This window comes from Eretmochelys imbricata, chromosome 7 (assembly GCF_965152235.1).
Source record: "Eretmochelys imbricata isolate rEreImb1 chromosome 7, rEreImb1.hap1, whole genome shotgun sequence".
NCBI classification, from domain to species: domain Eukaryota; kingdom Metazoa; phylum Chordata; order Testudines; family Cheloniidae; genus Eretmochelys; species Eretmochelys imbricata.
Genome location: NC_135578.1, coordinates 104,111,325 through 104,124,932, shown reverse-complemented (window position 1 = coordinate 104,124,932; position 13,608 = coordinate 104,111,325). Strand labels below are relative to the sequence as shown.

General features: G+C 43.2%; 1 protein-coding gene across 2 annotated transcripts in view; it reads right to left on the bottom strand.

The window, feature by feature from the left end:
• Positions 1 to 13,608, bottom strand: part of CTBP2 (C-terminal binding protein 2) — a 76,797-nt gene that overhangs the window by 18,794 nt on the left and 44,395 nt on the right. For both annotated transcript variants that reach the window (XM_077822934.1, XM_077822935.1), the window contains 2 exons: positions 10,325 to 10,479; positions 8,857 to 9,001 (listed from right to left, as the gene is read on the bottom strand). In XM_077822934.1, the coding sequence (XP_077679060.1) occupies positions 8,857 to 9,001; positions 10,325 to 10,479 (300 nt within the window). The remainder of the gene's footprint in view (positions 1 to 8,856; positions 9,002 to 10,324; positions 10,480 to 13,608) is intronic.

Genomic DNA, 13,608 nt, shown 5'->3' with positions numbered 1-13,608 from the left:
GACAGGGACAGATTGAAGAAGTGAGGACTAATGGAAAAATTAACTGAGGGGAAGGGCAATATTAAAGCCCGGTGCGGCACTCAAAGCTTGTCTTCACTGCAGAGTGAACCCAAGTTATAACAAGTGTTGTCCTAACTCGAGTCCCGTCCACACACACACAACCCCTTAACTCCAGAGCTGTGGTACTTTTAACTCATGTTGGCTGGTCCGTTGGGGGGGACAGGGCGACTGATCATCAGCTACTAACACACCCACTCCGTGCTGCTAACATAATCGCTGGTTGTAGCTTGCGTGTTATTTCACTCTGACTTGAGCTAGGCTGACTCGAGAGCCTACTCAAGTGAACTCTGCAGTTAGGACATAGCCTCAGGGGGGCAACCTGGAGCAGCTGAAGTGATGGGGGAGAAGGAGACTCAGCTGTAATGGCAAATGAGGCAGGTGGATGGGGAAGTTCGTCCTTTCCCCGTACAAGGGCTTCCTCCCCAGGAGGAGGGGCAGGCTCTCACCTCCCACTAAACCTTCCTTCTCCCATCACTTGAGTCTCAAGTAGCCTGATGCAGAGTGGTAGCTAGCCCACTCCTGCATGGTGGAGGGGTCACTCCTGCCTACTGATGCAGGAGGAGCAGCAGCAGCAGCCCTGAGCAGGCTCTGGGGCAGGCTGCAGCCCTGTCAGCACGGAGCAGGAGGTGAGGCTGAGGCGCAGGGCTTGCCGAGTTCTCACAGCGCTCTAACCTCTTTGTTAAGGTGCAGGCAGAGGAACGGGCTCTTGCCGGGATCAGTTGATCAGGACACCCATTAGAGCGGACACTGCTGAATAAGCCAACTCAGCAAGACCTACAGTTGTGAGCTCAGTCCTGCTCTCAAGGGGCTGGGTGCTCTAGGACTAGTCGAGCAGGTGGGGAATTCTGCATTCAATTAAATATACACAGGAACAAGCAACTGATACGGCACCCCCCACAGGCATGTTATTTTACTCTACTCCCATACTTTCAGCATGCTGCGTATTTTTGTATTAAAAATGCTAAACTGTACCATCGAGTTTGCTGGGGGAGAGGTAAGTCACTGTGGGGGTGCACTGGGGGGGCCTGGGAATGCCCCAACCAGTGTCTCCTACTTTGCACACGCTCAGCTGCTAGTCCCGGCTGGGCTGGGGGCGAGGGAGGATGGGACTTGCTCTTTCCTGCCAGACCCACCCCCAGAAGCCCCCCAACTGCACGAAGCTCCGCATCTCCCCCCACCCTCCTGCTTCCTGCCCCCATTGCTTCTCAGCCACAGGGGGAGGGGTCGCTGTACAGGGAGCTGTTCCCCCATCCACCAAATCCCTGTGCATCCAGACACCCCCCAGTCTCCCACCCCACTGAGCCTCACCCCCTGCATCCCATTGCCCCCCACACCTGGACCCCCTCTGCCAAGTCTCACCCCTTACAAGCCCCCCACACTCAATCCCCCACCCCATCCCCCTCTGCACCTGGACTACCCTACAAGTCCCTCACTCCCAGTCTCCCACCCCACTGAGCCCCAACCAGCTGCACCTGGACGCCCCTGCTGAGACCCCACATCCAGACCCCCTGCTATCCCTATCCTTCCCATGCTCCCTGTAGAACCCCAACTACCTCCATCTGAACCTCCCTGCAGAGACCCAATGCCCTGAAACCAGAAACCCCCAACAGGCCCCTGGGCATCCAGCAAACCTGGACCCCTCACTGCGCCGTCCACACCCAGATTGTCCCACACAGAATCCTCTCGCCCCACACCTGGATCCCCCCACACTGAGCCCCTCCACACTTGGGTCCTACTGGACTGAGCCTGCTTGCCTTCACCTGGTGCAGAAAAGCAGGGCCCTGGAGTGTTTCTGAGGCAGGCCTGGCCTTTGTGCTGTGTCAGCCTCCACATTTATTTATTGATAAATGAAATTTGCAGAATTTTTGGTGCAGATTTCCCTTGAGAGTAAATGTTTGCACTGTAAACCTTGTAAAGGTCTGATCCAAGCCCGCTGAAGTCAATAAGAGTCCTTCCCCCGACTTCAGTGAGTTCTGGATCAGGCCCTAAGGCATTTATATGTCTATCGCTCTCAGTGGATGTGTAATTCTAATTAATGCTGAGAGGTGTTACACCCACTGTGTAATGTGCATGGTAAGGAGGAGATGGAGATGAGGGAGGGGTAGGGTATGGCCCCATAGGATGTAATATGAAGTTAAAGTCTTCAAATGTAAATAACTGTACAGCTTTTGTTTATTTTTAAAAGAAAACACCAAGGAGCTACGCAAACTATAGTCAAACTGTGAGCAACATGTCAACAGCCCACAGCCAAATGAACATATTTTTGTAGATAAACACTTTGCCAAGTGTCTAATTCAAAATGATTGTTCCAAAGAGCACGCATTTTCTTTACTTTTACTGAGATTTTGAAGGGATGAATTATGTTAACACTAGCCTATCAACAAACCTGAAAGAGCTGTGTTCATCGGGCAAGGCATAAATATCAGTTTGATTTTATATGCTAATGGTATCCATTAGTGGTAAAACAATTCACGTTGCTGCTTGCAACATCTCACTAACATTTCTGTAACACACAAATATGGCCAATATATATTATGACTCTTTAACCTAGTTAAGAATGCAACGTTATTGTGATAGAGAGCATCACCAGAAGGCTGCCACACAATCATCTGGTTTCTTTTATTTTTTTGGGGGGGGTGGGGGGGGGCATGAGAACAAGTTTTAACTCTTAGGAAGACATGATGCACTGCTGCTAGTCTGGTGTTTTGCAAAGCTGTGTGCAGAGGCAGCTTCAGGAGAGAGGGAGCTGTGTGACATGCAGCAGAGTTTGCTCTCTGTCTTGGGCTCTGATTAGAGTCAATACCTGGGAACTAGTTATTGGTGTTGGGCTGAGATTCCTGGAAGATGGGACTGCCCTGCATGATGTTGGACCACACTTGTCCCAGGACTGATGTACGAGTGTAAATAAAATAAATTACTCATAGAATATACCCAGACAATACTCCACTGACTTCTCCATCCAAGCCGATGTGATAGTGGCCAGAAAGACCATCTTAAGGGTAAGGTTTTATTTACACACATACACCAGTCCTGGGCCAGGATGGTTAAATAATCTGACAATAGCTCCATGAGTAACAGGAGGACAATGTTAAGACAACATGCAGGAGTCAAGTCTCCAACAGGAGGGTAAGTATGCAGATGGCCCTTGAGGAATCTGGATACCATTGGCTACAACTGTACTGACATGACACATCAATACTGCTGCAACGTAAACTCCGAGAGAACGAAGAGTCAATCCAGAATGTTTCAAGTGCAACACATAATGGAGGATCTTTGGTACTGGAGCTTCAACTGGTCCCAGAGAATGCTGGATAGGCTATATGGAGACCTATTTCCATATGGAGAAGCAGGTCTTCCTGGCAGATGGCTTCATGCTATCTTGGACCTCTTGATAATAGTCTCTGTCAGTAGTGCTCAAGGAGCCAACATCCAAGCCACTGGGTGCAACAGCTGCAGGTCTAGCTGCAATATCTGATTGTGGTTCTGAGATATCATGTCCGGGCAGATTGCTAGAGGGATGCAGGACTGAATTGACACGTTCAGGAGGTCTGGCAGACCAAATAGCCTTGTCTAACAGACAGCTATTAGCATCAGAATGGACGTCTTCCCTCTGATTTTGGATATCACCCTGGGGATCAGGGGAACTGAGAGGAAAGACGTATAGGAAACCTGGAGACCTGTAAGGAGCCCAGGCTCAGGTGCCCTCTAGTGCAGAAGTTCAGGCACTTGGTGTTGTCCTCTGTGGCATCCCCCATTGGTAAAATATCAGCTCTGCAACGGACACCTGCAGAGACCACTCGAGGTTGGTTATTGTGTGCCTGCTTAAAAAGTCTGCCAGGTTGTTGCTCATTCCTAGAAGATGAAGAGCCAATGGGATTACCCCATGGTGATGACGCCAGGTCCAATGGCTTCCTAGCAGAGAGGGGATGACCCAGCATCTCCATGCTTGTTGATGTAGTGCACTGCAGACATGTTGTCCAGTAAGATCTGCACCATAGGGTCCCAGAGAACAGACAGGAATGCCATGCAGGCTGACTGGATGACCCTGAACTCCAGGACATTCAGATTGTCCTGGGACCTGGTCAAGAAAGGAACACGCTTTCATATGTTCTCTAGGTTCAGCTATTAAGTGGACTCTTATAGAACTTGGGTGGGAATGTGACTCTCTTGTTCATGTGATGGAGATCACAGTTGTAAGAGCCATAGATGAAGTCTTGCAAGCAGCCTCAATTATATGCACAATGACAGGTGACTCAGCAGCCCCAGGCATGTACACACCATTGCTGCCAGGTTCGATTGGAAGTCCCTTGTCACTGACTGAATAGACAGGAACTTGTCCCCCTAGCAGGTGAGCTCTCATCAACAGAGTTGATCTTGGCTCCCATGAACTCTACTGTCAGAATGCTGTTACGGACTCTTTTTCATAGTTCACAAGGAGTCCAAATTGGAGAACAGAGAGAGGACTCTACGGGTGCTGCAGTTTCCTGCTTGGACCTTGCCCCTGATCAGCCTGCCATCTAGGTACGGACAGATGTGGAGTCCCTTTCTCCTTCAGTGTGCTGCCCCCATCCCCAGGCATTTGTGAATATTCTTGGTGTTGTGGAGAGTACTCTGTATTGCTAATTATTGGGCCCCACTGTGAATCTAAGGATCTTCCTGCAAGTCAAGAGCTATAAACCAATCTTGAGCTTGGAGAGATGGAATGATGCAGGCAAGAGTTATCATTCTGAATCTGAGGCCAGTACCTGTATTTGTTGAGTCTTCTCAGGAGTAGGATAGGATGAAAACCCCTTTCTTCTTTGCAATAAGGGAACAAAAGCTGTGCTATCAAGATCTAAATATTACCATAACAGGAGGAATTTCAGCACAGACATTAGAGACTTTAAACTGTATTATTCGCACACTGCCTGTTTACTCAGTTGCAGCAGCACGGGAATGCAGGACAGAAGTAAAATGTATGCACCGCACTTTTAACAACCCCTCACTGAGGATAACACAGTTAGACATGTCCCGATGTTGCTTGCATTCAGCGTGTGCATGACTGATTTCAGAAAAGTTTCATCACCCCATCTAGTATGGATGTTGCTGAAGAAGACCATTTGAAAAAATGTCAAAGGTGAAATTTTAATTCATCACAGTCCAACCAGTTATGGCAAGGGGCTTGAGAGACATTTTTATAGAATAATTTCCTGACATTAGGAGTTAAAAAAAAAAAAAAAAAAAGGTGAAATATAGGGAAAATGTCTCCATAAAAATGACTATGTGACACAGGGCCAGAAAGGGTTACACAACTAGCAGGATAAATGACTCGGATTCAACCTGTAGAGACGTATTAGTAGATTATGATTGTGTTTTTTGTGTGTTTACATATGCATTGTTAGAGGTTGACACAGTAACCAAACAGTTCCTGTCTATCACTGTATTCTGCTAATTCAAAAATCAAAAGGAGATATTAACATTTAGATGAACTGAATGTAGTAATATCACTGTCTTCATTTCTCTTTGAAGTATGTAGTAAACTACCTGTAAATGGCAAGAGATGAGCAGTTGCCTTATTGTTAATCCATGCAGCTTGTTACCTATGATGCTTAGGAAATAGGAGGTTACTTCAAAATGACTATTCTTCACCTAAGGAATGCCTGCTGTCAAGATGCTATCGATAGCCTGCTTGAGAACTATAAAAAGAACTCTTGGACCCTGATCCTTTTATCTCAGATCTGCTTAAGCTTCATCAGGGGAAGTTTGAGTTGCAAGACTAAGGTCCCCAGCTCCAGTCTGGGTCACCCTAATATTGGACATTGGACTGTGACCTATGGAACTAATTCTGAAAGAACTTTTGCAACTCTAAAGCTCATCTCTATTATGAAACTGATCTAAAATTTTTACTCAAGTCTGTATGTATAATGATCTTTTAATCTATACTCACTCTCTCTTCTTTTTAAATAAATCTTAGTTTAGTTAATATGAATCGGCTGTACGAGTATATTTGGGTAAGATCTGCAATATTCATTAACCTGGTGGGTAATGTCTCTGATCCTTTGGGATTGGTAGAAGTTTTTATATGATGACAAGATTTTCAGTAATCCTCATCATATTTGACTTGGCTGTCTGGGTGGGAGCTCATGGCTGGGCTGCTTCAAGGGAACTGTGTTTCTGGCTTCTGGGTACCCAGGAAGGTATTGTAGAAGTTGTTTCATTGCTGGCTTGGTGAATCTAAGTATTAGAATAACCACCAGTTTTGGGGATTGTCTGCGTCATTCTTTGCAGTTTGCCCTAACTGAGCAATCTCAGTGAGGCCCGCCCTGGGACTCCGTTCACAGTCTATAAACATATAACACAAATAATTAGGCCGTTAGGTGTGTGATGAAGACTATCTTGGTTTGCAAAATCAGTGTCATCCTGGACAATTCTAATTAAAATCTAACATGAATATTGTGAACAGTTATTGCTAAAGTATCTGAAAGGGAGGTGAGAATTAGATTTATAGCCATGATCATCTACTTTGGCTTATATTCTTTCCTCAAAAACTTCTTGATATGGAGTACAAGATTAGCCTGTAGTGTCAAGGCTGGCTGGCATGATTGTTAATATTTCTACACAAGTGGATTCAGGGAGATTTCCTCTTCAGAGCACAGGGCATCATGAAAACATCTATACATGATTCTGAAGTTTCAGAAGTTAACTACATAAGATCTACAAACTGCAGAGGACCTATCATGTATCTGTTTAACCAAAGATATTTATCCCTGTCACAAGAGTAGAAGCTGGCAAGGAGACATTAGCAGCTGTAGCTTTGGTTTATAACTAATAGCAATGAATAGTAAATGGTTTGACCATTACAGAAGCTCTTTTCCTTAGGGATATTTGCTCTGTTCCAATCTGTCAGAACTGCTGCACATCTGTTATGCAAAAGTATACAAAGTTTTGAGTCAAAGCACTGCCCAGATCCACGGGTGAATGCTGCCTTTGCTTTTATATACAGTGCATCTCTATGGGGACATGAAAAAATAAAGTTAATTTCTCAGTAGAGCTGTGAGAACATTTCAAAATGTCATTTTCCTGTCTCCAATAGAATGATAAAAAAAGCTTTTGTTAATGTAAAAAAAGTACTGATATGAAAAACCTGTGATCAGACAGAAAAACAGAATTGTTATCCATACCGAGGCAACGGACAGGAACAAGTGGGGGAGAAAAAAAAATAAGTCTTTTCAAATATATAGCCACTGACATTATTTTACAAATCCCAGAAACTGTTACAACGCAGGTGTGAGACTACAGGGACTGTACAACAAAAGCAGCTCCATCACAACAGGGCTCTTCCTATTAGACTGTACAACCCTATTGTTGTTATTAATTTCTGCTTCTCATAATCATCAGGAACAGCGAAGAAGCTGGGGAGAGGCAGCTCTGAACTTTCTGTAGCACAGGGTGTTCATCTGGAATGCTGTTAGGTAACACAGGGATTCTGTTTCAATTCCACAATTTAAAATGAATTAACAATTCGGTGTAAAGGTTGAATTTCGTTGCTATTACGGTAATTATTCCAAGTAGGAGATAGCTCAGGAGGAGAGTGTATGCGTTAAATGAGCCTGTATGTCTGAAATCAGAACTGAGCCACTTGTGTTCAGAGGGTGGATACCGCATGACTTGTCACTATGTTTAGCCACCTGTCATGTATCAGCTATACAGAGTTAAAGATCTCTCCTTAGTTTTTAAAAAAATTCCCTTCTAGATAATGGTGCCAATTAAACTTCCGGCTACATTTGTAGGTAGAAATTACATCTTCCACTTCAAATCCCATCATTTGGCCACCCAATTTGCAATGTTTAAAAGGGAGGATTATGCAGCTATGTTTGTGTACTTTGTTCAGCTTTTTTTAAATGCTGAAGGCCTTTGAACCTGGATAGCATGGATGACAACAGTAAGAGTTACAAATAGAGAATAATCTGTCACACTAAGAAGACACTGCTCCTCTAGCTGAAAAATACTTCACTATGCTAGTATCTGCTTTTTAGGAATGACTATTTGAAACTATTTCACCGGAATTATCTAAGGGTCTAAATGTCTGTTGTTCTTATTTTCCTGAGAGAAAATCTTTAACACAAGCAATCTTGAGCAATGCTGTCATGGTACTTCTTGATGGATTGCATTCTTTGGATCAAATTATCAAAAGGGGTCTCAACACAGCGACTAGAATTGTAGATGCAATTTAGCTCACCTAGTTATTTGTATGTGCAAATCCCCAGAGTTCCACAAGCAATCTGCATTTGCATGCAACTTGGGTAGACCCATAACTATTCAACTGGTGTACAAATGCAATTAAATTTAAGGACACGAGTTATCGTGATTGCAAAAAAAGTGCCTGCAACTGTAGATGGTAGTTTCTATTTGATTATGCAGATACAAATTAAACATGATGGAAAAATAAATACTAACAAGAATAAGAAAAACACCCCACAGAACTAATAAAAACCATCTGAAACATACATCAATCTCATTTTTTTGTGCTGTGGGTGGATATATATATTTCTAACTGGGGCAAGTTTTAAAAAGCAGTTTCTAAAATTACAATTGTCCACACTTTTGTGTATTTCACAGTCATGTTCTTTTGCATGCAACATCTTAAAACACACAAAACTGCACCCACAATTTTAGGGACTGAATCAAAACCCACTTGAAAATTTGGTCTGCCGTGCCACGTTGATCGAATGCAGGCAAGAAACAATGTCACCTGGGCTGATTTAAAGAGAAACAAACAAATGGCAGAGGGGTCACTGGCATGGAATGGACACATACCGAGCTCCCCTGCAGCTTTGATATCGATGTTGTCATATCCACTACCTATTCGAACGATGACCCTTAAGGCCTTGAACTTCTCTAGATCTTCTCGGGTGAGGGTGATAGTGTGGTACATCATTGCCCCAACGGCTTCATTTAATACCTGAAACACAACAAAAGCACGTCAGAAAATCCTAGTAATTTAAACGGGGAAAAACTGGCAACAACCGTAACAGTAGTGTACAATGGAACCAATGGGCCTGCCCCTGCAAGGTGCTGAGCTCGTGGTGCTGTGCACCCGTGACTGTGGCACAGTTAACAGGAGTTGAGGGCACATACTCAGGTAAGGTCCAGTATTTGTGAGATGCTTCATCCTTAGAGGAGACTCTGCACCAGAGCTCTGTAGGCAATTCATGCCCTGTTGACTTCGAGGAGATCTTATACACTGGTACAAGCTTAGGGAAAAGTCCAGTTATATAAGAAGAAATGTAACTGGTGAGCATTTCTACGTGCTTTTCTATGTGCTCCTTTGGTATTATACAAGTATTTACTACGCTAGAGGATCACACACGGTTCCTTCTTTAGGCTGAGCCTCAGAAGATCATTGCATCCCTTTCTTCTCCCCCACAAGCTCCCTGTGTGCCACCTTCCCTACCCCTCTATTTCAGGGACTCCCTGCAACTCCCCCACCCCTCAGTGAGAACTCTCTGTCTCTCCCATTCTGAGGTCCACCAATTCTCCCATACTGGGATCACCCATTTCCCCCCATGCCAGAGGCTCTGTGTGTGCCCTCCTTCCCCCATCTCCGTTATTTTTTTTCCTTTCAGTCTAGGGAGGTAAATCATTCAGGGTGTCAACATTTTAAACTCTATTGGGAGGATGGGCCAAGCTGAAATGAGGGGTGCTATTAGGCTGCAAAGTGTTAATGGCTGTCAATAATCAGTTCTTTGATACAGAGACAATTATAGACTTGGTTGAAGCTGATGTATGTGCTAACCAGATTCCAGAGGCTCCTTGGGTCCCCCATTTCCCTCTTCCAGTTGACTGATTTTCTCCAAAATCAACAGAGTTCTGCCCACTGACACCTAGAATTTTCCCTGAAATTTTGGAATTGATTGGGTGCAACATTCAAAAGTTTGCATCCAAACAGACAGACCGATGCCACTCAGTTGAGCGTAGGACCTCACACTGAATGTGAGAGTTGTCTGAAAAACTTCAAAATTAGAAATGTTGAGGGCATTTTTTAAATCAAAAATTTTGATGCAAAAAAGCCAAACAAAACCCTTCTGAAATGTCCATGAAAATTACATCCTGATTTCCAGCCAGTTCTACTGAATATTAAGCCACAGATATTTTTAGAAGTATGATCAGTTTATCACACTAAAATGCAGCTTCCAAACAGGAAAATAAATATGGTATTAAAGTGGACAAGCATCTTTTTCCCCTTCAAAAAAAATCTCAATGAAGTTACAGAAGTTAAATTTACCTTCTCGTGAATCTCCTGAGTTGATTGTGCATCACAGAATGCAACAGTAGCCAAGTCTTTCAAAATTGGCATCTCCACTGTACAGTCCCTTCCATCTAACAAAGCCACCAAAGGACGAGGATGCATAGGGCCATTCATTATTTGTGGGCGAATACCTGCAATCAAAAGGAGTTTTCCCGTTAGATAAGCAGGACTTAAAACACTTCTCAGTCTATAGTTGCTCCTATCTGAGTACTATCTGAACTTGGTTTCTGTGTCAAGTGGGAAGTGGCTGCATACCACACAAGTTTACTGTATTTGAAGCTTTAGGAAGCAGTTTGGATGGAGGAACAGAATCCTGGGAGACTCAGCAGAGTATCAGTTGACCATTGATTGATACATTCTCTATTAGGGAAATACAAACGTGCCCTGCTCAGAGGGTAGACTCTTGATCTACCATGCATTTTCCAACTCCAACTACTAGTACCACAGGGCTGCTGACTTTGATCTCACACTTTTTTTTTTTTTTGGGTGCCACTCCATTAACTCCAATGCAGTTACTCCTGATCAACACAGGTGTAAGTGAAAGCAGAATATGGCCCTAGAATTAGGTTTTGCTAGGATATCCTTACATTTCAAGTACTATATATGTTAACAAACAAGACAGACTCACCAGTTTTGTTTTCTTGAGTGTGTGCAAACAAATTTATTCAACACTGAAATCCCAGCCCCACTGAAGCCCTTACTTCAATGGGGCCAGAATTTCACTCTCTATGTTTGTATGGGCCTTTAAAACTGTGGTTTTTGAGGAAAGACTCTAGCATTCCTATTACCTCAGAAAATAGACTCTGGGCAACAATCATTCCATAAGCAAACAGGTGTTTATCCCAAAAGGAAAAGGAAGGGAAGAGCCAGCCAAGAGAAACAGATCAAACTGTTCTGTAACAGAAATAGAACAGGAATCTCTTTTGTTGTACAAATGTGTATCATTAGGGTTAAGTGGGGGACATGCCCTAAACACACACATCTTAGTTCATGAAATCAGTAGCAAATATTGTAAGTCAGAGTAACTGTTGCTCTTCTGTCTCTGCACTGTAAACTGGCATTTGGAGCAGGTGAGAGGAATCTGTGTGCACATATGGGGACTGTAGCTTAAACTCCCCCACCCCAGCTGCTGTGGGAAATCTTCAGGACACCTTCCTGAGCATGTGCAACCAGAGCTGGGAGTGACAGCAGCCAGGAAACAGCTCAGAGGGTTTTTGTTATTCTTACATGGATCCACTTACAAGAAGTTTTCCCACACATTTATTTTGCACTCAAGATGTAATTGTGTGTCTGTTAAACTGAGCTGCGTTTTCTACAACTACATGTTCTCAGCCTCTTCTCTTTTTAAGCTGAGGTTAACCGACAAGCGACTGTGCCAAATGGGGACCAGGAACCAGGACTCCTGTGTGCTATGCCTAGCTCTGCCAATGACTGTTTCATTTTTGGATAAGTCACTTAAAAAATAGTAGGTCTCAGTTTATCAGTATGTAGAATGGTGATATAATTAGGGTTCTGTGACAGTGTTTAATTGGTTGGTTTTTTTTATAACATGTTGCAAAAATATTTTCATGGTATAATTCCAGGCAATTTCACAGTCCAGTAAAGCCCATCTCCTTCAAACATGTGTGCATGTGTTGCCTTTATGCACGAGAGTAGTCTCAGTATACCTGTGCTTAAGTGCCCTAAATTAAGTTTGTGTGATATCTTTGTAAAATGGAGGACTGGCACCAAAACATGCAAGAGTTCATGGTTTTTATGCAAGAGAACCCCCCATGTATACTGGGATGAAATTTCAAAAACGGAGGTTTTTGCTTGGAAATTTTGAATTTTGTTAAAAACAATCATTCAGAATTGGTCCCATTTCCAAGCAATAATGGTATACAATGCTAAGCCCTCAAATACTGAGATTTTTCAAATTTCATTGTGAATATTTCATAGAGCCCTGGCTATCCTATTTACCTATGTCACAGGGGTCTGAGGTTTAACACTTGTAAAGTGCTTGGAAGTCACTGGATGAAAGAGTAACTTTTTTTTAATGAATCAGTATCTGGGGTGCATAATACTTTGGATCTTTGACCGACGCCATTAAGTGTTCTGGGCTCAAATTTTCAAAGATGGCAGTTAATTCTGGGTATTTAACTTAAGCAACCTTAGGCCTGATTTTCAGAAGTTGTAAATACCCATCGCTCCTGTTACCCTTGAGTTGTGGGTGTTCAGCCCTTCTGAAAACGCAGGCCCAATGTGTTCTAATTTTGGCCCTCAAAAATATTAGAGGCCACTTTTAAAAATGTTGGCCCTAAGACATGCCTGTCTGATAGAGGAACCCTGCAGAATCTTTTTCGATTTTCTTTTTCTGTCTAGGTTCAGAACACATCTGTTCTACCTCGGTACTCGACTATATTATTCAGGTGGTGATGGAAAGTAATGTCTTCACTACATCTAGATCTGATAGTCATCTCCCTGCTACATTAAGCTCCAAACATATTAATTTACTAGTTATTACAGTAATAGTTTGTGATGATTATTTGGACAAGCGCTGGAGAAGTCAATGGAGTTATTTTAAGGGTGAAAAATCAGATTACATTTCCCATTCCTTTCTAAAGTGGAGACCTGTGACTAGTTAAGGGGGGGTCACAGGGAAAGTCATAAATACCTAAACAAAGAGCATTACAGAACAAATGCTATAGTCTGTGCCTCTACAGCTATTCAAAAAGCAGATAAAAAAAAAGAACCAGAAAAGGGAGGATCATTTACTGAATGGAACTAAGATCTCTCACTTGCAGTACTGTGGTAGCAGTCTGGTTTCCCGGATAATGGTCAACACTGCAATATCCTGCTGTGGAAGAGGCCAAAAGTGGTGTCAGTGTAACCCTTATGCCACAAAAATGACAACGAGGGAAGGAAACTAATGAGAACACCACCATGCTGATTTTAAAAAAATGGAAAAATTAAATGTGCACTGTTATCCAGATTGCCATCAGGTGAACAACATGAGCAAGACCTACATCAAATAATGTGTGAAAGACAGACTGAAACACAATGAGCCAAAATCATGCCTTGCAGAACTCTATTGAAGCCAACTCACTTACCTCAGGGAGGAATCTACACTGGTCTGTATTGAATACTGGTTAAAAACTAGTTATACTTGTTTTAGAGGGGGAAAAATAAACCCTGGGCACAGGCAAATTTAGCAGAAATGTTTAATGGTTCTCAGATATTGTTTTATTGACTGGGATTAAAAAGATAAAACCCCAAACAAA